At 37.2% G+C, this 23,757-nt stretch overlaps 1 protein-coding gene across 6 annotated transcripts in view; it reads right to left on the bottom strand.

Moving 5' to 3' along the window:
* Positions 1 to 23,757, bottom strand: part of HMCN1 (hemicentin 1) — a 551,288-nt gene that overhangs the window by 69,501 nt on the left and 458,030 nt on the right. For all 6 annotated transcript variants that reach the window (XM_049868532.1, XM_049868536.1, XM_049868533.1 and 3 more), the window contains 9 exons: positions 15,044 to 15,240; positions 10,135 to 10,216; positions 8,452 to 8,588; positions 7,408 to 7,549; positions 6,040 to 6,184; positions 5,526 to 5,653; positions 5,066 to 5,222; positions 3,027 to 3,148; positions 2,407 to 2,571 (listed from right to left, as the gene is read on the bottom strand). In XM_049868532.1, coding sequence (XP_049724489.1) covers positions 2,407 to 2,571; positions 3,027 to 3,148; positions 5,066 to 5,222; positions 5,526 to 5,653; positions 6,040 to 6,184; positions 7,408 to 7,549; positions 8,452 to 8,588; positions 10,135 to 10,216; positions 15,044 to 15,240 — 1,275 coding nt within the window. The remainder of the gene's footprint in view (positions 1 to 2,406; positions 2,572 to 3,026; positions 3,149 to 5,065; positions 5,223 to 5,525; positions 5,654 to 6,039; positions 6,185 to 7,407; positions 7,550 to 8,451; positions 8,589 to 10,134; positions 10,217 to 15,043; positions 15,241 to 23,757) is intronic.

The raw sequence follows: 23,757 nt of genomic DNA, 5'->3' as shown, positions 1-23,757 counted from the left end.
CTGTGTCTTTGATTTGCTTCAAGTGGTATGGGACTACTTGATTGCCACTTGGAAACCCTGAAGACAGCAGACGCCACTCATCAAAGTGGGATGCGGAACATTTTCTTAGTAAACTTTGTTATGCCAATTGACCTAGATGTTCCTCCAAAACTATGGTACCCAGGCCCCCGCCCCAGCTACTTTGTCCCTCAATGTGTTTGGATGTGTTCAGGAAACTTCTTAGCTTTTGCTTTGGTCCAGTTGTCTAACACAGTACTTAAAAAAAAATTATTATTAACAGCTTTATTGAGGCATCCTTAACATACCATAAAATCTATCCATTTAAATGCACAATTCAATGATTTTTAGTATATTTACAGTGTTGTGCAACCATCATCACAATCCAATTTTAGAACATTTTCTTTACCCCAAATAGAAACCTTGTGCCCATTTAGTCACTCCCTACTCCCAACCCTAGAAAACTACTCATCCACTTTCTATCTCTACAGATTTGTCTTTTGTGGACATTTCATATAAAGGAAATCACACAGTATGTGATGTTTTGTGTATGACTTCTTTCACTACGAGCACAATGTTTTTGTGTAAAACATTTTCTATGTTTCTGACACAGCCAAAATACTCTGCCTTGCAAGCCAAGTTGCATCCTGGGTACCAAGCTCCCATTTTTTCTTTCCATTGAAAAAAAAAAATGCAAAGTCTCTAAGAATAATTTGTATACACTCTTAAAGCCCCAGGATATTGGTTGTGATTTTAGCTTATCTCTAATGAACTTCCTCATTGCATAAGTTTCAGAAACATACATGTGAATCAACTATACTTTTAAGTAAATTGTTTTTTTCTCCTCAATATTAAAACTTTAAATTGTATAAATGATGGTTACTGCCACCCTGAGAAATTATCTATCATGGCACTTATTACCTAGTTTTACTTGCTAAACTATATAAACCTTAAAAGCAAAAAACCTGTCTTAGCTTTGTGTTCTCAGAAACATAGTCAAGTAAGTCTATTGTTTCAGGCACTAAATAAATGGTGAATGAATGGCCATTCTATTTGATGAAAGGAAGCAAGGCGGTATACTCACAGGTAACTAGTGAATTTGTTAAACTTTAGGTTTAGCAAACATGTACATAAAATGCCAGTTATCATGCTTATTAATTCAGATCAGTCTTGTTAGTAGCTGTTGAGTTAGCTTTGACTCATGGCAACCTTATGTAAAACAGAACAAAGCAGTGCCCAGTTCTGCTTTGAGTCCACTGTTGCAGCTTTGGGTCAATCCATCTCACTATTTCCCTCATTTTTGATGGCCCTTTACAATATCAAACATGGTATCCTTTTCTAGCGATTGGTATTTCCTGGTGATGCATCTAAACTAAGTGAGACAAAGTCTTACCATTCTTGCTTCTAAGGAACATTCTGGTTGTATTTCTTCTAAGACTTATTTGTTTTGTTTTTGGCAACCCATGGTATATTTAATATTCTTCACCAACACCATAGTTCAAATACATCAATTCTTATTCTGTTTCCTTTTTCACTGTCCAGCTTTCACATGCATATGAGGTGGCTGAAAAGATCATGGGTTGAGTCAGACATGCTTTAGTCATCAAAGTTACATTTGCCTTTTAAAATTTCAAAGAGGTCTTTTGCAGTAGATTTTTCCAATGCAACGTGTTGATTGATTACTTGACTGCTGCTTCCGTGGACACTGACTGCTGATTCCAGTAGAATGAAATCATTGACAACTTCGATTTTTTTCTGCATTTATCATGATGTTGCTTATTGGTCCAATTGTGAGGATTTTTGTTTTGTCCATGTTTAGGCGTATTCATACTGAAAGATATCTATTTTTTGATCTTCATCAGTAAGTGCTTCAAGTCATCTTCATTTTTGACATGCAAGGTTGTGACATCTGCATGTCACAGATTGTTAAAGAGTTTTCTTCCAATCCTAATGCCACATTCTTCATATAGTTCAGCTTCACAGATTACTTGTTCACCATACAGATTAAATAAGCAAGGCGAAAGGATACAACCCTGCCCCACGTCTTTTCCAACTGTGAACTTTGCAATATCCCCTTGTTCTTTTCAAATGACTGCCTGTTCATCCATGTAGTTTCTACATGAGCACAATTAACTGTTCTGTAATTCTCATTCTTCATAATGTTACCAGTTTTAGATATTATTAGATATTATCCAAGATCAGTCTTAAATACTATTCATTATTTTGCTTCCAGGTCTCTTTTTTCTTTTTCTTTCCCTAGTACCCTTCCCACTTTCACCACATTTCTTCCAGATGCCTAAGTCCAGGAATGTAAATGTATTTTATTCTTGTTCAACAAAAGGCCTGTTAAGGCCACCCATATATAATCAATTCAACTGATAGATGTTTAATCACTGAGCTTGGTCTTACCGGAGGACAGAACTCTATAGCCATCTCCCCTGGGAAGCAGTCTTATACCATTTTTGGTCCAGTGAATTGAGGGAAATGGAACTCCTGAAGCAGTGCAGGTAATTACTGTCGGGGTATGTCTGGTTACTCGGAAGTCCGTAGGTTCATCAGCTATGGAAGGTGGAACTAAAACAACAATAACAACAAAAAGAGAAAACTATACATGTTTCCAACTCTTACAGATTCCAAAAGCCTTCTCATAAAGCTTTTTCTCCCTTCTCTGAATGTAAATGTTAAAAAACAGTGGCTATCGAGTCTATTCCAACTCATGGTGACATCTAGTCTATTCCAACTCATGGTGACCCCATGTGTGTTAGAGTAGAACTGTGCTCCATAGGGTTTTCAATGGCTGGTTTTTTGGAAGCAGACCACCACGCTTTTTTTCCAAGGTGCCTCTGGGTGGACTCGAACCTCCAACCTTTTGATTAATGGTCAAGCATGTTAACCATTTGCACCACCCAGGGACTCCATGTGAATTTGAATATTAAGTAAGTGGAAAAGGAAGCTCTCTTGAGAAGTATTGGAATGATGAAGTGGTATCATTATAATAACTTTTAATTCACATGCTAAGCCAGTACTACCTTGTACAGTGAGATCCACGGTTCTCTTATCCTCTCCAGCAGCATTTGTCACAGTGCACTCATAGGTTGCAGTGTCATCCACAGAAGGGGAAATAATTGCTAGTGAACCTGAAGACAGAAGTCTAGAAGAGAGATTTCAAAGCAATGAGATACTATATATCAGGTTTAATAAATTTCTTCAGTTGCTTCAACATGCTACTTCAAAATATGCATCACTTCTCTGATAACTAAGACAAGTTTAAGTTTATATGGTAATGGGTTAATAGATCCTCAGCCTTGGCATTTAAGGAAGCAGTTGGGTGGAAAGGTTGTCTAAAGTGGGAATCTTGCATTTTCTGAATGCTTATGACATTGATGATAGCCACTGTTTACTAAGCATTGAATACGTTCCTGGCACCATGATAAATGCTTTGCATAATTATCTCTAAATTTCACAATAACTCTGCAGGTTGGTATTGTGATTATTTCCACTGACAGATGTGAAGACTAAAACTCAGGCACTAAGAAACTTACTTATTGCCTCAAAAATAATAAGTAGCTACCTTGGTATTTAACTACAGGTCTGTTTGTCTAGTCTTTTTCAGTACTTCACATGCCTCCTTACATGTGATGGCTACCTTGGAGGTTCATGCATCAATAATGATGTATGAAGCTCATACAGCAATGAATCTTTCCCTTAACCTCTAACCAACTGAAAACTAAAGCAATCTGGATCAGTGCAAATGTTTAGGAGATTTAGTAAGCACACATCCATGATTTAAGTAACTGTAAATAAAAATATCTGTTTTCTTACTTCAAACTGTGAACTGATTAAAAGACTAGAAATGATTTGATTTAATGGAAACATATTTGACATGCTTTTTTATTCAAGGGCATTATACATTTTCCATATAGCATATACCTTCAAGTTACTGAACTCCTAATCCAAAAGATGAAGAGGATGAGAAAGAGAGAACTGATAGAATTTCAAGTGAAACATTTCTAGTTTCATGTTTCCTGATGTATCAGAATTGATTTTTGTCCAAGCAGATCTACGAGAGCATTTGTTTTCAGTACCTTGCCAAATCTTTTGACAGGATAACTATCTATTAACTCAATTCAGATACAAGAAATTATGTTCACCTATAGCATGATCAGAAAGGAGCCCTGGTGGCGCAATGCTTAAGCTCGGCTACTAACCAAAAGGTTGGTGGTTCGAACCTACCAGTCACTCTGTGGGAAAAAGATGTGCCAGTCTGCCTCCATGAAGATTTACAGCCTTGGAAAGCATGCGGGGTAGTTCTATTCTGTCTTGTAGGGTCATTATAAGTCAGAATCAACTTGACAGCAGTGGGAAACTGCTAGTGATATAAAGAGTAGCTTTTTAAAAACAATGGAGCCCTGGTGGTGCAGTGGTTAAGAGCTCAGCTGCCAACCAAAATGCTGGCAGCTCGAACCCACCAGCCGTTCCTTGAAAATTCTATGGGGCAGTTCTACTCTGTCCTATAGGGTTGCTATGAGTCGGAATCGACTTGACGGCAATGAGTTTTTTAAAACCATACATTACCATATTAGGAGATGGCCGTAAATCAGGAGGAATGCAAAAAATTGGAGAAAATGATGTTTTTCCTTCCCACACGTGCTGCTACATACATAAATTACATATCAAGGTATAAAAAGTGATTTGTATTTACAACTAAAACTTGTATTTATATTTACAGAATATTTTGTTTTTATACCAAATGTTTTTTTTTTTGTTTTTTTTTTTTGTTTATCCCTTGTCTTTATAATATTTCATTAGGTGCTAAAAAAATAAAGTGGGATAAAAATATAATCCTATGGACTCATCAGAGGGCTTGGGTATGGAAAAGTTGCACTTATAATTCAAAAAAAAGGTTTTAGGCTGAAAAACGAATTCCACGTTAAGGAAAAAGGAAAGTATACTTTCTACATATTAGTTAATTCTTAATTTTTATATTTATTGCCCCATCAATGTTAATTCTTATAAAAATATTTTTCTAAATAGCAAGGTGGGATTTTTAAACAAAATCATTTTTTACCTGTATGAATTCTGATTTTGATCCACACTAAGAAGATGCCCATTTTTCCTCCAAGTGATTGATGGTTTTGGTATTCCAGTTACCTCACAAGCCAGAGTAGCTTGAACATTTACCATTACAGTTATGTTGGTAGGACCGGGAGCAATAGATGGAGGAACTAAAACAATATCACCAAATAAGAAGGGAATATATTCAACAAATAGTGCCATTTGAAGTATTTGTGCAAAATTAAAATTAATCATTGGTAACTTGTCTCATAGTTATGAACACAATAAGACTCTGTGAATTTAAATAGTGCATTGATGGTGCTAACCATGCTGGGGAGAAAACATGGGCCTTTATGCTCATGAAATAATGTAATGCATTTAAATAGCCCTGGGTGTCAAGGTCACTAGTTTAGGTTATTTGACCCAAAGCATTTGACCCAAAGACTGGAGGTTGTTTATAAAAGTATATTTACCATGGACCTGTAAATCTATCCGCCTGCGGTCCATTCCAGCAGCATTGGTAGCCATACACAAATACCGCCCAGCATCACTGACAAGTGCTGACTGGATAAGAAGGAATCCATTTTCCAAGATGGCATATCTACAACAAAGATCAGAAGTGATGGTCCCTGAATCAGTCTCATCTGACTCTTCTCCTTTTGATAGAAGGCATTTTTAAAGGCTTAGTCAAATCCACTTTTAGTCCTTTTCCTCTTTTAGATAAAACATATTTATAAGCCCTTGGTGGAAGAAAAGGATGCAAAGGTGAATAGAAAATGAGCTTGTGATATTGGGTGGATTATAACCATTGTGTTTTCAGTATGAGTCTTTGGAATTATACTTGTGAAACGCTCCATTTTCAATCTCATGTTAAGATGAAAAGACTAATTATAAATATAATAAAATAAAAATAATGCATTGGAAAAAGATTTAAGGATTTATGTTTCAGTTCTTACAGTATTTTTCATTCTTTTCCAGCATTGTTACCTTGCGTGATTCCCGGCTAGTGCAATACCATCCTTTCTCCACGTTATTCTTGGGGTTGGCACACCTTCAGCGAGGCATTCCAATGGAATCGACTTATTTAAGTGAATGACGAGGCTCTGAGGGCCACCCTTTATATTTGGAGGAACTGTACATGAGATTCAATGAAAAAATTCAGTTATATTAATAGCATAGCCTGAACTAAGACCCTGAAGAAGTAAAGCAAGGTGAGCTTTGAGTCACATGCACAGCTTTGTCTACAGCTAATTTATGTTAGTACAATAAATAGAATTGAGGTTTAATTCCTAAAATCTTACAGAAGATACTTTGTGTTTAAAAACAAAGCATTGATGGGGGAGGGGGATTTTAAATCCCTGATATGGTATGTGAAATTTGGTTCTCTGTGAGAGCGCCTTCAATAAAAATCAGCTCTGGCTTGATGCAAATTAAAGATGATATTTCTTATTTCTCCTTGGCCAAATAATGGTCAGAGAATGTTAACACTGGAACAATTTCACTTTAAATAAAGAACAGAAAGTAGTCTGTTTTAATGAAATGCACATCTGTGATTAATCATGCAAGTCTCAGAGCATTTATTTTATTAAACATTGAGTTCATATGGGAATAGAAAACCTGCATTTGAATTTTAGTATTAGAGGTATAACTTTGGCGGGTCACCACTAACCCATACAATCTCATATATTGAAAATCCAAAAGGGATTCTCTTGAGGGAAAAGCATATTTTATATTCCTGAATTTTGACAAATTTTACTAGTTAGATTTTATTCTTCAGAGAATTACAGTACTACAGCAGTCTACATCTTGCTCATATAAATATATGTATATACCCATGCCACCATCAATAATAGTGAACTAAATCATGGGCCACTTGTCATCCAGGGATTAAGTGCCTTTGTTTCCTCAATGTCTCTGATGTGAATGACACAAAACATCAGGATGTACTAATAACCACCAGTCATATATTATCACCTAAAACCCATTGTCGTTGAGACGATTCTGACTCATAGTGACCCTATAGGACAGAGTAGAACTGCCCGGTGGATTCAAATTGCCAAACTTTTGGTTAGCAATGTAGCTCTTAACCACTACGTCACCAGGGTTTCCACATTATCATCTAAGATAGAGTCATATATCTCTAATTATGTTTTTTTCTAAAACTGAATTAATTTAAAATATAGCTCCAATACAAATTGAGCATCTTGGTGTGTATGTGTTTTTTGTTTTTTTTTTCCAGAAGATAACCACAAGGATTCATTTAGCATGTTCATTAAAAAGAAAAAAAAAAAAATCATTTCTTTGAATGCCTCTGGTTAAATTTTTTAATTGTAAAGCAATTATAATTTTTCTTACCATGTACAGTGAGAATAAATTCTCTTGTAGTCTTTCCTGCAACGTTGCTGGCAACACAGGTATAATTGGCTGTATCATCTAGATCTGCATTATTAATTTGAAAGTATCTCCCTCCAGATAAAATTCGCACCCGAGGCATTGCCTAGATTAAGCAAGTAAAATTTACCATGAAAATGTCAGAAAAGGGGAAGAAAATGTTACTTTCCAGTATCAAATGTAACTATAGTGAACTGCGGAGCTTCTGTCTGCCAGCATGCTTTGACTGCTCCCTCACCATTTATTCTGGTATCAGAAACCCTGGGGAGCTATTTCTATGACTGCAGTTAAGGCAAGCACATAATCAGTGCCTCCACTTCCTCTGGCCACAATGACCCACTCAAGAATGGGCAGATGACTTGAGGTGGATTTCTATCAGAGCCCTCCTCAAGACTGCTGATGGTGGTGTTTGAGGGGAGGGAAAGGCATGAACTTTTTACTAGAATCACTGGATGTAAAGATGACAATTCTGGAGGCAGTCTTTGTCACCATTTGGGGACAGCCTGCTCTGAATTTAAGACAAACGGAACAGTTGAGAGTGGAAGAAAGAACCCAGATGCCTGATTATAAGTTCTGTGGACTATATTTTAATTTTTAACTTTTAAAGCAGGGTTTTTTGGCTAGTAAAAATTTTCAGAGTTGATTCTTAAAATGCCTTTCTTCCATGAACATCACTAAGTGCTACTAAGTAAGTCTCACTATAATTTCTCTTATCAATTATCTCTTTAAAAAAAATAAATAAATGGGTTCCAGTAGATACACAGGTCAATTCACAGAGTATCTTGAATCTAAACACCTGTCTTTTGGCGTGTAGTCAACCACAAACTACTCCAGTAAAGGCTGAGAGGAGAAGGCCAATTCATGGACCCTGTAACCACTGCTACAACGCTGACTAACCAGTAGTCTTATGTTATTTTGTCTTCCCTACTAGCAAAGACTTCACAGTTGAGTTTTTTTTTTTTTTTTTTGGTCTCAAAATGAATCTGTAGAAGCTCGCAAAAGATTCACCTGTAACTGCTCTCCATTTCTCAGCCAAGTGATTATAGGTGGGGGCACAGCATCCGATTTGCATTCCAACGTCACTTGTCTATTCTGTAATACGGTGAAATCCTGAGGCTCATCAGTTCCAGCAATATTAGGGGGTACTGGGTGTGAGAACAAATGCATAAAAGGCTTTCAATAAATGATATGTAGAATGATCCAAAGTATCATAGGCATTCAATGACTTGTTGCCACTCTAATAAATAAGAGGTATGAATTTTAAACATTACTTGATTAATTTATAGTATAAATAGTGGAATGGCTTTACTTTACTCAGCACTTTCATATACATTAATTGGTAAAATCCTTCCAACAACCACATGAGTGACAGGATAGGTGCTATAATAACATTATTATCACCATTTGACAGGTAAATTAACTGAAGCAAAGAGAAAAAACCAAAACCAAACTCACTGCTATCCAGTCAATTCTGACTCCTAGCGACCCTATAGAACTGCCCCATAGGGTTTCCAAGGCTGTAAAGCTTTACAGAATTAGACTGCCACATCCTTCTCCTGTGGAGTGGCTGGAGGGTTCAAAGCACAGAACTTTTGGTTAGAAGCCGAGAGCTTTAACCACTGTGCCACCAGAGCTCAGGATCCCTTTTCTAGGTTCTATGCTTGGTAATAGTTTCCTCTGAACACCAGATTTTAAAACCACCAAATCTGTCTACCCATTAATATTCAGAAATGTGTCTACTTTTCTACAGTGATCTTTTTATGTGACTGTTAAATGTCAAATTTACATATCAATTATGACAGGTCTAATTTGTGTGTAGGTGTGTGTGTGTTAGGGGAGGTCTATTTAAATTCATGGTTATGAGAACTCATCAAGATCTTATGTTTACTTTTCTAAATGTTTCTCTCCATGAAGAGTAATTACCATTTCTATGTCAAAACAGTATTGGTCAGAGTCTTATTGGCCCAATTTTCCTAAAGGGTAATTTAGCAATAAGTTTCAAAAGTCTTAAAAGGGTGTTGTGTGTGTGTGCGTGCTTAACCAAACAAGTGTACTTATAGAAATTTACCAAATAAAATAATTAGGGGAATAGGTCAGTATGTAAGTACAAAGATGTCTATAATGGTATTGTTTATATTGGTGAAAATGAAGAAACAATCTAACTATCCAAAACTAGGGATATGATTAAATAAATGATGGCATATTAATATAATGGGACACTATGCTTTTTTTTTTTTATGCAACCATAAAAATACATTTATTCTCATTAAAACATTTTCACCATACTGTTAAGTTTTTTTTTTTGTTAAGTGAGAGACAAATCAAGTTAAATACTACGTGCTGTATGATCGTATTTCTGTGACAAAACATATATATAGATAAAGTCATCTTTCTCTAGTGAGATTATGGCTGATGTTTGTTTTCTTCTTTATCATAATTACAGTCTACGGTTTTAAATCAACGAATATAAATTCTTTGTGCAGGAACAAAACAAATAACTCAAAAACTCAACTGAACTATCCTCAAAGAATACTTGATCAGTCAAATATAAGATGCCAATTTGTAAAATACAAATTGCCTAATATATAAACGTATCTCATGCTGTGCTGTGGAGTTACCCCCTTTTGCCTAGCGCGTGGCTTCTAAGTAGGTGTGTGTATGGTAGACTGCAGGACGTTTTGCCAGATTTACCATGCACTCTCACTAAATATTCTTTATCATCATCTCCTGCAGGACTGGATGCCAGACAGGTATATCTTCCTGTATCCTCCACCTGCAAAACCCAAACAAGTGAATTAAACAATGCCTAACCTGTTTGTTTTGGTGATGAGAATCAATATGCATGAGAATAAATTATCCCAACTGAAAATAAAAGTCCCAATGAAAAAACAACGTATCCTTACAGAAACACAATAATTAAAAACTTCACAAACTGATTAACACTTGCGATTAGTGCTCCGATATTGAGCATTGCTTGGCATTTCTATTACATGTGAATCTACGTGTAAACAAGGTTTCAGTATCTGATCTCAGGATGCTTGCATGTTAGGATCTTTGTGCAGGAAAAGATGCAGGGGATCTTGGAGAATGCAGATATATAATGTACCTAACATCATACATGGCAGACTAGATACTCAGTGTTTATTAAAGAAATAAGTATTTATGGGTTTAAACTGTGAACTGAAAAGTGCAATTAGAGCCTTACTGAAGAAAATAAAGTCCATTTGTTAAATAAAAAGCAAATAAATAAAATGCCATACTATTAAAACAAAGCACATTAATCCTACATTTTGAATACACCTTTGATGTGCATCATGAAAGGGCTATAAGGCAATTTGGCTGTAAATAGCGTCAGACTGAAGCAGAATCCATTATTACCCTACTAAAAATGGAAGTATTGCTTTAGAAACCCACAAGACGACTTTCCACTGGAAGCGTTAGTCTTCGTTCGTGTGTATGACATTGTGCAGACACAACCTGGGCGTATGCACATTTAGGGCATACTCGGGAAAGCAGTTGATCTTACTACTGTGAAAACAGCATTTGGAAGGGTAGAAAATGTCTATTTTCATTTTTTTTTTCATACTTGGACTTCTCTAGAATATTGGGAATTTTTTAATTCTTGCGTTCAAGGTTGATTTTATAGCTTATGAAAAACTTTTTGGAGGGCTATGAAAATGCCTTCAAAAAAATTAAGACTAGAACATTTGGAAAAATAAATACAATTTTACAAGAACTACTTTCATACAGTCCTTTTGTTTATGAATTAAAAATGATGCATCGCTGCCTACAGAATAGCTTCTGAATGTTTTATCGTATTTTTTTATTGTGGCGAAAGCATACACAACATACCCCATCTCAACAAGCTGCCCACGTAACACTGATTACACTACATTTACCAAGTGGTGCAACCATTCTCTCTCTCCTCTTGCAAACCATTTCACCACCGTTAACATAAACTCAGTGCCACCTAAGCAAAAAGTACACTTTTCCCACTTCCGCCCCTGGTAACCACTAACAATCTTTGGTTTCTACATATTTGTTTTTTCCATATAAGTTACAGCATACAATATTTGTCGTTTTGTGACTTATTTTGCTTAGCATCATGTTTTCAAGGTTCAGCCATACTGTGAAGTGCATCAATACTTCATTGCTCTTTATGGCTGAGTTGTATTCTACTGTGTGTGTTTACCACATTTTGTTTATCCATTCATTTGTTGATGGGTGTTTTGTGTTTCTACCTTTTGGCTATTGTGAAAAGTGCTGCAAGGAACATTGGTGTACAGGTTTCTGTCTGTGTTCCTGCCTGCACTTCTTCTGGGTATATACCTAGGATTGGGATAGCTGAGTCATACGGTAATTCTATGTTCAACTTGCTGAGGAACTGCCAAACTGTTTTCCACAGTGGCTGTGCCGTTTAATATTCCCATCAGCAATGGATGAAGGTTCCAGTTTCTCTACAAACTTGTCAACACCTGCTGGGTTTCTTTTTTTTGTTTGTTTTTTGATCATTACCATTCTGATATGGGTGAGATGATATCTCATTGTGGTTTATCAAATTCATTGTTTTGTATCTCTCTAATGGCTAATGACGTTGAGTATGTTTTCGTGTGTTTGTTGGCCATCTGAATATCTTCTCTGATGAGCTGTCTGTTCAAGCCTTTTGTCCATTTTTTTGACTGAGTTGTCTTTTCATTGTTAAGTTGTAGGAGTTTTTAAAATATATTTTGGATATTAGGCCCTCATTGGATATATGGTTTATGAAAATCTTCTCCCAATCTATAGGTTGTCTTTTCACTTTTTTAAGTCCTTTGATGAACACAAGTATTTTCTCATCATACTTTAAAACTTCTAAACACTAACTCTTTCTCCAACTCAATTAATTCCCAACAGATATTGCCTCTTCCACTTGTCTTGCCTTAGCCAAACTTGAACCATAAAGCTACTCTTAAATCCTGTCTCCTCTAAGAAATATGTCTTTAGAACTTATACCCTGGATACCCACAGCCATTTGTAACTACATTTTCTAAAGTGTGTTCTGTTAATAGAGTTATTTATAGTTAAACAGGTTTCATTAGAATATAATTTCGCAGAGGTGTCTACATGCATTATGGCTCACAAAGAAGGGGTATATAGTATGTAAACTTTTCCAAACCTATTTGGACATCAATTTTTTTTTTCTTTCTTAGAATAAATTACAGGACTGGCTAGTGTTCCATGAAATATGTTTTACAAAACTTTTGTCTCTGCCACACAATTTGCAAAGCATCCACTATGTGCTAGGCATAACCATGTGTTCCAGATAGATACACAAAAAGACAAAGTTCAGATATGTAAAATATAATGCAGGAAGTGCTATAACAGAAGTATGTGAAAACTGCTATGAAAATACAGAGAAGATGAATAAAGACTAGTTCTAGGACTTGGTCATATTTAACTTTACACATCTATCCTGGCAATGGGTTTGATACTGTTTTTAATGGTTTTATTATTGTTTCATGGAAACCTTGGTGGCGTAATGGTTAAGTGTTACAGCTGCTAACCAAAGGGTCGGCAGTTCAAATCTACCAGGTGCTCCTTGGAAACTCTGTGAGGCAGTTCTACTCCGTCCTATAGGGTTGCTACAGGGTTGCTTTGAGTCGGAATCGACTCGACGGCACTGGTTTTTTTTGTTTTTTTTATTGTTTCATATCTAATTGTATCTTATGTTTAGTTTTATTTTCCCTAGACAAGTTGAAATGTCTTTCAAGGCTGAGATATGTCTTGTGTACATCTGTATTCCCCACAATACCTAGAACGTGTTGGAAATCTGGTCAACAAATTCTTACAAAATTGAATTCAAGCCCCTTCGTTTTCTCGATAATATTGCATATTCTGCAGAACGTCACTATTTAACACTATGTGGGAACTTTGTCTTGTTTAGTTGTAACCAAACATTCCATTCTTGCATTTCAGATCTACTGCACTGGAGCCTTAAACCCTCTTTCAAGCTCTGTTTACCATTATTACTGTTGTTGTGTTCCATTGACTCGATTTCGACTCATAGTCATGTCACCTGGTAAGGACCTACCCAATCATCCTATGTGACAGAGTAGAACTGCTCCATAAGGTTTCCTAGGCTGTCTTCTTTATGGGAGAAGATCACCAGCTCTTTTCTCCCGTGGAGTGACTGGCCAGTTTGAACCGCAGACCTTCTGATTAGCAGCTGATGTTTAACCATTGTGCCACTAGGGCTTCTTTTCCTGTCTACCATTATTTCTTTATATTTATGCTTCTGTTTCACACACTCCCTTGTCTCCATGCTGATTGTTATATAAGAACATTCTTTTGTAACATTTTTTTTTTTTTTGGCTGAAAACATATCGCCCAGGAGTTTTGAATCAGTAAGTAGTTTGACAGTTTAACCTGACTCCTCTCTGAGCTATTGCGATGTGTGATTTGTAGAAGAAGGAAATGGGAGACATATGTTCCTTGATGTTAGAAACAAAGCTGCACTGAGTTCTACTGCCTGGGCTTTTGAGCCGGACCCACACTTGAGTCTCAGCTCCGTTACCGAGCAGTGGCCGCCAAGTGCTGGGTCTCTCTGTGCCTGTTTTGGATTTGCTCAATGGGGATTAAGACACTGCCTCACAGCGTTGTCGTGAGGGCTGGCTGTGACAGATAGCCCAGTGCTGAACACAAGGCTGACACCGTAGACAATTTACAGTCGTTAGCTCTCTTCTTGCAGTTCCCCTTCCCTCCTCTTTGCTCAATGAAGATGCAAACAGGATATAAATACCTAACTTTGTTATTCTATATTGAAAGGGATTTTGAAGATGATAATAGCACCATCAGCAGCAACAATTCTAACTCTTAGATTTCTATCTAACTCTTTTTAGACTGTGGCAAACGAAGTTTAAACACTTCATGTTAGAATATCTCACTAAATCCTCAACTGTATGAACTGGGTATTACTATTATTTTATCCCCAGTTTACAGATGAGGGCATTAGGGCCCAGACAGAGAATGTTTGTAATACAGGGTTTGTCTTTGTTATTAGAACAGAGGATTGTTACCATAAGTCATTTCCAAATATATTTCTCTCTAATATATTCATATTTCAGAATATATTCATATTTCAGATAAATTTCTTCAAGTGCTGATTAAAAGAACTAGTCAATTTTATCATTTGAAAAAGTACATCTCTTCAGACTTTCACGTCTCCTAGTTCATTTTGGGAATCAAAATGCTATTTAAAGCCTCCATATATGTGATAATGGATTGCTTTTTGCCAGTTTAGTAAAGGGCTGCATGGCACAAAATAAGTGCTCAGGAAATATATTAGCCTTTATAGCACTGCGAAAATTGCAAGAGTTAACGTGCAGCCATCTTGCTCTCTTCAGAATTTAATGAGCTACCTCTTCTGGTTTCCTTTTAGTCACGTTACCCTGTAAGTCCCTACCTAGTCACACATGTGATAGAGCCAATCTACCTTTGCTAAAGTTACACAGGTGTGTGATATATTCTGGTGTAAGGACATAATTTCTCCAATGTTTTTCATGTACTAACAAGTGCAAAGTTTAACCTAGGATAAAGCAGTTGTATGAACGTTGACACCTACCTGAGCACTGTATATGCGAAGAACCTCTCCTCCTCCTAGAGTTTGCACCTGATGCAGCTGTGGAAGTGGCCGTCCATCTTTCATCCACATAATTTTAGGAGCTGGGATTCCAGAAGTAATGCAAGTAAGTTCAAGTGGATTACTGACAATCACTGATATCTCTTCAGGTTCTTCAGAACCATTAATATGAGGTGGCTCTATTTAAGAGAAATCAAAAACAATGACAAAATTAACTTGCTGTTTGATAAAAGACTGCTGATTATAAAAAGTTAAAAAGAATATCCAACTCAAATTTATATCCACATGATATGAATTGATTAGAATAAGGAAACCCAAATGATAATTCCTAGATGTCATTGCCATTTTTCACTGGCACTATTTTAAAAAGTATGGGTTATGCCTTCCATAGATCATGAAGTAAATGCCAGGCCATTAGAAGGTAATTATAGGACATTAGTTGGAATTCTGATAATTAGAGCATTCTTATCTAACTGGGTGGATCTGAAAAGAATAAAAATGAAATCCATTTTGTACCATTTATTTAAAGAGAGGTACTAAAAAATACTAGCGTGTTTTTGCACGTTTTAAATACAGATTGATCTCACAAAAGCAAGAGGCAAATGCTATGGAATTTTTGCTATCGTATTTTCCATGAAGAACTCTGAGGCAAAAAAAAAAGATTACGCAGGAGAAAAAAAATAGTTATATCAGGAGACAATGATTTCCGTATCAAACACATTCGTTATGGTTAGGCATGAATAATTTTATCTTTTCTTCCTTATACTTCTAAAACGACCTTTCTCAAGAGGATGTAAAAGAATTGAAGCACTGGGAAGAAATATTAGGGCCCTCAATCCAACTCCCACACCCCTCCCCCCACCAAGTTTAGAAATCCCTTTAAGACAGAATGCCCTTGTAATGATTATTCAAGCTTTCTATGGATGTTTCCAGCTTAGAATTTCATAAGGAAGCCAAAACAGCTGTTGGACAGCTCCAAAGGTTAGCTGTTTTCTAGCAGGCACATAGTTTAGAATAGTGGCTCACAGCAGAGTCTCTGGAGTCAGACAGCCTGAGTTTAAATCCTGGGCTCCAACAATTATCAGCTCAGGGGATTTGCATAAATCTCTAAAATGAGAATAATGATATTATTTACCTAATAAGATTGTTGTGAGGATGCAATGAGATAACCTCTATGCATTTTACACAAATCAGGCGCGTTAAAAAAAAAACAAATCTGTTGTCATCGAGTCTGTTCCAACTCATAGTGACCCTACAGTACAGAGCAGAACTGTCCCATAGGGTTTCCAAGGAGTAGCTGGTGGATTTGAACAGCTGACCTTTTGGTTAGCAGCTGTAGCTCTCAACCACTGTGCCACCAGGGCTCCAGGCACATAGTAAATGCTTAATAAATTATTACTACTATGTAGCAATTTAGGGGAGATGGTAGTAGTGGTACAGTTTTTTAATCTCTCCAAAATCGCATGTAAAAATAAATAAAGTATCTACATATCAAAACCAAACACTCATGGACAACATTTGCAAGAATACTGGATGACAAAATATCCCTACACACCTGAGAGTACAAACAGATAAAGACAAATCACCAAGACCTGTGTGGTATGGTGTGAGAGAAAGCAGAAGGAAGCAAGAGGCTTTTCTGAGAATAGGAGATTCACAATATGGCTAACAGATACTTACTGGAAACCACTGTAGGCCAATTTAAATAGAGCAGCTAAAACTTGGAGGGTTTGTGCCTATTCCAAAGATCAACTCAGTAGCAATGAGCATCCCCAGCCCCCAAATTGTGGTTTTTCTTTAAGTATAATTTTGTTCTCAAAGGAACCAAGGCTTATTGGAGAAATATATAATCACAAGTCTGGGAAAGAAAAAGAACAAGATAAGCCTGGAACAGTTTGTCATACCAGATAGCAAGAAAGTTATCAAAGACTACTAGGGTCACATTCCAAAGACTCAGGAACCAACTTGATTGTGCCAAATATGAGACAATTTAATCACTGTAATTGTCTAAATTCTTTGGTTCATGATGATATATATTTTTAACAATGTTATTCAAAAATTACCTGGTTAACTTTGGAGAATGATATGGAACAAATCTGTTTTCTTGAAATCTGGTAGATTAATTGAAAGGATCAAGCATTCAATGGGCCTTTTCTCTGTGAACTGTTCTATGGGTAACTAAATAGTAAATGAGGGAAGCATCTCCTTATAACATTATTTCAGCTAATAAATGAAACAAAATGAAAGAGTGGATCTAGGCATTAAGCATTAAGAGCATCTATGACTGCAAAAAGAGAGATAAGCAGATATTACGTGCCTCCTTTTTTGGTAAAAGAAAACAGCTTGGCCTGTAATCTTGCTGAAGGGACTAAATCCAAATCTAGAGCAAGACTTTGCCCATTTGTAGGATCCACAGAAAACAGAGGAACATGTTGAACTAAATCACAAGTGTGCAGTTGGCAAAACCCAGACTGTGGGAGAGTATACAGGACAAATGGCTCAAGTTCTCTGACAGATACAATGAAGGGAGAAAACAGGTGGGACAGTGCAGGAAGCTGTGAGATTAAAGGAGACCTAAATTTTTTTAAAGATACAAAAATTTAAGTAGGCGAGATTTAACTGTCTGAGGATGCAAACTTGAGGGATAAAATTATTTAAAAAAACCTCAGGTAAATGATTACCATAAAAGTCAGAATGGTGGTTACTTTTGAGGGCAGGAAAACAGTTGATATTGAGATAGAGATACAGCAAGGGGTCTCCGAGTGGCCAGCAAAGTTCTATTTCTTGACCTGGATGGTGATCACAAAACTCTATGCTGTATAATAACTCATTAAGCTATATATTTGTTTTGTGTTTATGTATCTGTTATATTTTACAATGAAAAGTTTTATTATTTTTTTTAAGTCACTACTACTATAATCTCTACTACAGCTGTTGGTACCATTATTAAAATCTGCCTTCTAAAAATCTTTGCTTCTTAGATCTAGTTTTCCTGTCTGGAACAACAAAAAAAGGATACCATTAAATCTGTTGTCTTTTTCAGATTATTTGCTGGCAAAATACATTTTCTTAAGTGCAATTTAAGACAGACCCAAGATTTCCTGTGCAAAAGGTTTCAATAGCTTATATCCTCATTATGACTTCCAAGTCTTCCACAGCATGATTTTGGTCTACCTTTAAAACGTTATCTACTTTTGAAAAATATTTTATTTTGTTGTTGAGAATATATACAGCAAAACATACATCAATTCAACCATTTCTACATGTACAACTCAGTGACACTGATTACATTCTTTGAATTGTGAAGCCATTCTCACCCTCTTTTTCGGGGTTGTTCCTACCTCATTAACATAAGCTCACTTGCCCAGAAGGGTTCTGTCTAATCTTTTGAGTTGCTATGGTCACTTTGATCCTATATGAAACCAAAATAAATAAATAAATAAATAAAACACACCCATTGCTATCTAGACAACTCTAATAGAGACCTTATATAGTTACTAAAAAAGCATAATGCTGAAGGAAGACATTTTTTTACTATTTAGGCTATTGTTTGCTTTTAAGAAGACTGCAGGGGATATTTTTGGCTTAAGGTTTAAAGAATATCTCAGGGCAATAGTTTCAGGGGTTCACCTAACCTACATGGCTTCAGGATGTCTGGAGGCCATGAGAATTTGAAATTCTGTTCTGTATTTTCCCCATTTTGATCAGAATTCCTCTACGGAATCTCTGATCAAAATGTTCAGTAATGGTAGCTGGGCACCATCCAGCTCTTCTAGTTTTGTAGCAAAGGAGACAGTTATTTATGGAGGCAATTAGCCACACATTCCATTTCTTCCTCCTATTCCTAACTGTCCTTCTTCCTCTGTTGCTCTAGGCAAATAGAGACCAATTGTGCTGGGATGGCTACTTGCAAGATTTTAAGACATTGCCTACTTTTAATAAACTTATATGTAACCTAACTTTCAAATTTAGGACAGAACGAGGAGATATTGTGTGGTTTAAAGTCAGGAAAGGTGTGTGTCAGGGTTATATCCTTTCACCATACCTATTCAATTTGTATGCTGAGCAAATAATCCTAGAAGCTGGACTATATGAAGAACAGGGCATCAGGACTGGAGGAAGACTCATTAACAACCCACGTTATGCAGATGACACAACCTTGTTTGCTGAAAGTGAAGAGAACTTGAAGCACTTACTGATGAAGATCAAAGATGAGAGCCTTCAGTATGGATTACACCTCAACATAAAACAAAAATCCTCAAAATTGGACCAATAAGCAACATCACGATAAATGGAGAAATGATTGAGGTTGTCAAGGATTTCATTTTACTTGGATCCGCAATCAACACCCATGGAAGCAGCAGGCGATAAATCAAAAGACATGTTGGATTGGGCAAATCTGCTGCAAAAATCTCTTTAAAGTGTTGAAAAGCAAAGATGTCACATTGAAGACTAAGGTGCGCCTGACCCAAGCCATGGTATTTTCAATCGCATCATATGCATGGGAAAGCTGGACAATGAATAAGGGAGACCAAAGAAGAATTGACGCCTTTGAATTGTGGTGCTGGCAAAGAATATTGAATATACCATGGACTGCCAAAAGGATGAATAAATCTGTTTTGGAAGAAGTACAACCAGGATGCTCCTTAGAAGCAATGATGACAAGACTGTGTCTTACATATTTTGGATATGTTGTCAGGAGGGATCCGTCCCTAGGGAAGGACATCATGCTTGGTAAAGTAGAGGGTCAGTGAAAAAGAGGAAGATTCTCAACAAGATGGACTGACACAGTGGCTGCAACAGTGGTCTCAAGCATAACAATTGTGAGCATGGCGCAAGACTGGGCAGTGTTTCATTCTGTGATACACAGGGTTGCCATGAGTCAGAACTGACTTGACAGCAGCTAACAACAACAACAACTTCAAATTAGACTTAACTCTTTCATAACAAGCCCAGTGCTTTTGTGCACTATGGCTTTACTAATGTTTTTTTCCTTCCACTGGCACATTCTCCCTCATAGTATTATTCTCTATCTACTCCTGTCGAAACATTATCAAGTTTCCATTCACGTTAAGTTGATTTGTAAAAAAAAAAAATCCTTTCTTGATTCTCTGAAATGAGTGTAAGATCTCTGCCCTCTAATTTCCACCACATGTTGCTTGTACCACTTAAAAGCACTTATCCAGTTCTGCATTTGACTACATTCAATTATTTCTTCCTTCTCTATGTTGGTTACTTACTACGAATCAGTCACTGAGGGTACAAAGATTAATAAGACACGGCCTTTATCCTAAAACAGTCATAGTCACTAGACCTAAAACAACAACAGTGAAATTTCCCAAGAGGGTCAAACCCCAGTCTCCAGATCTTAAGTGTGTTAAGTGGCTGTGAACTATCTTATTCCACATCTCGTCCATGTGTCTTGTGCATTGAGTAGAACAGTAGCTGTCCACACCCTGGTGACTCTGAATTTATGTTTTCAGCCCAGAGCTCTCTTCTGAGTTCCAGAGTCATAAATCCAATCATCAGATAAACATCTCCATGTGGACATTTGAAAGCTACTTCAAACTCAACACGTCCACAACTGGTGCTCTTATCTTACTCCCTAAAACCTGGTCCTTTTTCAGCATTCCCTTAATCTATGGCTCCTCCAACTGTTCAGTTACACAAGCCAGAAACCTAGGAGTCATCCTGGATAGCCCCTTCTCTATCACTCCCCTATGTCCAAATCTACAGCCAAGTTCTAATACTCCTACCTGCAATTACGACTAGAATACATCCTTTTCTCTCCAGCCCCTACCCATCACTCTAATATGAGCTATGCTACTGTTCACTTGGAATGCAGTCTCCTCCTTCTGGGGTGTAGTTAGCTACCCTACCCAGTATTACTTCCTTCTTTCTTTCTTACTTACAGACCCCAATTTTGTTGGGGGTGCCAAAGTGCTAAACAAACAAACAAACAAAAAAACACTCCTACTTTTTCCAAGCCTCTTTAGCAGATAGCAGATAAAGTGGACAGGTGAAGATTCTGGCCATTGAGATATAAAAGGAAATAGTTTTGTGGGGCTTCTAAGGAAGTCCCTAAAGGGGCAATCTTTCCCCCTTCCAATTTTTCATCCATGCTGTAAAGACCATGAGAACTGCAGTTATCTGAATTGCTGAACCCATGCCAACAACGGCCTACCCCCAGGCATCTCACTCAGTGAGGAAAGTAAGTTATTTTGTGGTTTAGACTCTTGGTTATTCACAGTTAAACACAATTCCTAATAATATACAGGTCTCTCAGAATCCACTCTTGCCCTGCTCCAGGTGGTTCTCCATTTTATAGTCAGAGTGATCTTTTCAGACTGCAATTCTAAAAAAAATCCTTTGCTGTCAAGTTGATTCTGACTCATATTGACTCTACAGGACAGAGTAGAACAGCCTCATAGGGCTTCGCATGTTGTAATCTTTATGGAAGCAGACTGCCACATCTCTCTCTTGCGGAGCAGCTGGTGGGTTTGAATCGCTGACTTGGTTAGCAGCCGAGTGCTTAAGCACTGCACCACCAGGGCTCCTTGCAACTCTAATCATGATATTTCATTTATTAGAACTTTTAATGACTTTCTGTTATTTTGAAGATAAACCAAGATTCTTAATGTGGTCAAGATGATCCTTCATGGTCTGGACCCTGTCAAAAACCCCTAACTTTATTTTTTATAGTGCTCTCCCTTGTTTTCAATGTTCTAGCCAAACTGGACCTTTTAGAACCTCTAATATACCATAACACCTCCCACCACTTGGTTAGAATTAAGTTGAAAATTCTGAACGGTAACTCTGTTCCAGGTAAGGAGTTTTCCAGGTTTTAATGGGATTAGCTATTAACAGACACTGAAATATTGAAACCTCTTTTTTTTTTTTTAACTGGGCTCTAAGTGAAAGTTTACAATTCAAGTCAGTTTCTCATACAAAAAGTTATACACACATTGTTATGTGACCCTAGTTTTTCTCCCTACAATGTGACTGCACACTCCTTCTCTCCACCCTGTATTTTCCGTGTCCATTCAACCAGCTCCTGTTCCCCTCTGCCCTCTCGTCTTGCCTCCAGACAGGAGTTGTCCGTGGGTCAGCTCACGTGTCTACTTGAGCTAAGAAGCACACTCCTCACCAGTATCATTTTATGTCTTATAGTCCAGTCTAATCTTTGTCTGAAGAGTTGGCTTCAGGAATGGTTTTAGTTTTGAGCTAACAGAGAGTCCAGTGGACATGACCTCTGGGGTCCCTCCAGTCTCAGTCAAACCATTAAGTCTGTTGGTCTTTTTATTAGATTTGAGGTCTGCATCACACTTTTCTCCTGCTCCATCAGGGATTCTCTGTTGCATTCCTCTCCAGGGCAGTCATTAGTGGTAGCTGGGCACCATCTAGTTCTTCTGGTCTCAGGCTGATGGAGCCCCTGGTTTATGTGGTCCTTTCTGTCTCTCGAGCTCAGAAACCTTTTATCTTTATGGTAAGCCAGTTTTTGATCTATTTCAAGAAAAAAAAAAAAAAAAAAAACCCCAGTGCCGTCGAGTTGATCCCGACTCATAGCGACCCTATAGGGCAGGGTAGAACTGCCCCATTGAGTTTCCAAGGAGCGCCTGTCAGATTCGAACTGCCGAGCCTTTGGTTAGCAGCCGTGGCACTTAACCACTACACCACCAAGGTTTCCAATTTCAAGAAAGTATTATCCTTAATAACTCTTTAGCTTGGAAGGTTGCTCTTTGTATGGTGCTCTAGCAATATCATTGCTGTTTTTCTTCTTCAGTTTCTTCTCTCCAAAATTCACTCTGCTGTGATTCTGCTCCTGGGTTCTTGAATTCCTAGACATACAATCTTTCTCTTTTTCCTCACTGCCACCATGCAAGACTGTACGCCTGTACTTTCAGGCCTGTATGAGTACAACAGTCTCTTCAATTAACTCTCTAGTCTGTCACCAGAGGGAAATTTTTTTTTTTTTTAATGAAATCTGGCTGTAATATATCCCTGCTTAAGTTTCTTCCTTGGCCTTTATAATGAATTCCAACTCCCTAAGATGATCTCAAGGCTCTTCACAGTTTGGCCTCTGCCCATATTTCCAGTCTTGTTTCTTGCCACTCTTCCTTTTATACTCAGTCAGCTTCAATCAGTTCAGACAGACAATTCCAGCTCTCTCTTCCCTCTAGGTGAGAGATCTAGGCAAAAGGCCTCTAACCCCCACTTACTTCCATAGTCCTATGCTTCAGGTCTGAGGTTTATCCTTAAAGAGATCTTCTCTGAACCTTATTATCCCACAGAATATTATTTTAATTATACAATCCTCATTATACTAAAAAATACTTGTTCAGTAGCTGTGTTTCCCACAGATGTAGGAACTTAAGGATCGAGGCCACATCTGTCTTATTCAATGATGCATCCTAGTACCTGTCATATTGTCACACAGTAGGTGTTCAATAAGTATTTGTTAAGTGATGACTAGAAACATGCCTGGCACATAATATGTATGCAATAATTAATATGTGAATAATAAACGTGTGAGATCACATATCATTTCATGTTATTTCTTATATGCTGTGAATTGATGTGCAGGCATTTGTTACCTCTCCTACACACAGGTGTGTACATGCACACACACACACACACACACTTTTTCTGCCTTTTGCCTCTAAATATTATGGAGTATTTCTTTCACTACCACACTT

This window comes from Elephas maximus, chromosome 24, assembly GCF_024166365.1.
Source record: "Elephas maximus indicus isolate mEleMax1 chromosome 24, mEleMax1 primary haplotype, whole genome shotgun sequence".
NCBI lineage: Eukaryota > Metazoa > Chordata > Mammalia > Proboscidea > Elephantidae > Elephas > Elephas maximus.
The sequence above is the reverse complement of the archived record's forward strand: the minus strand, read 5'-3'. Positions and strand labels throughout refer to the sequence as shown.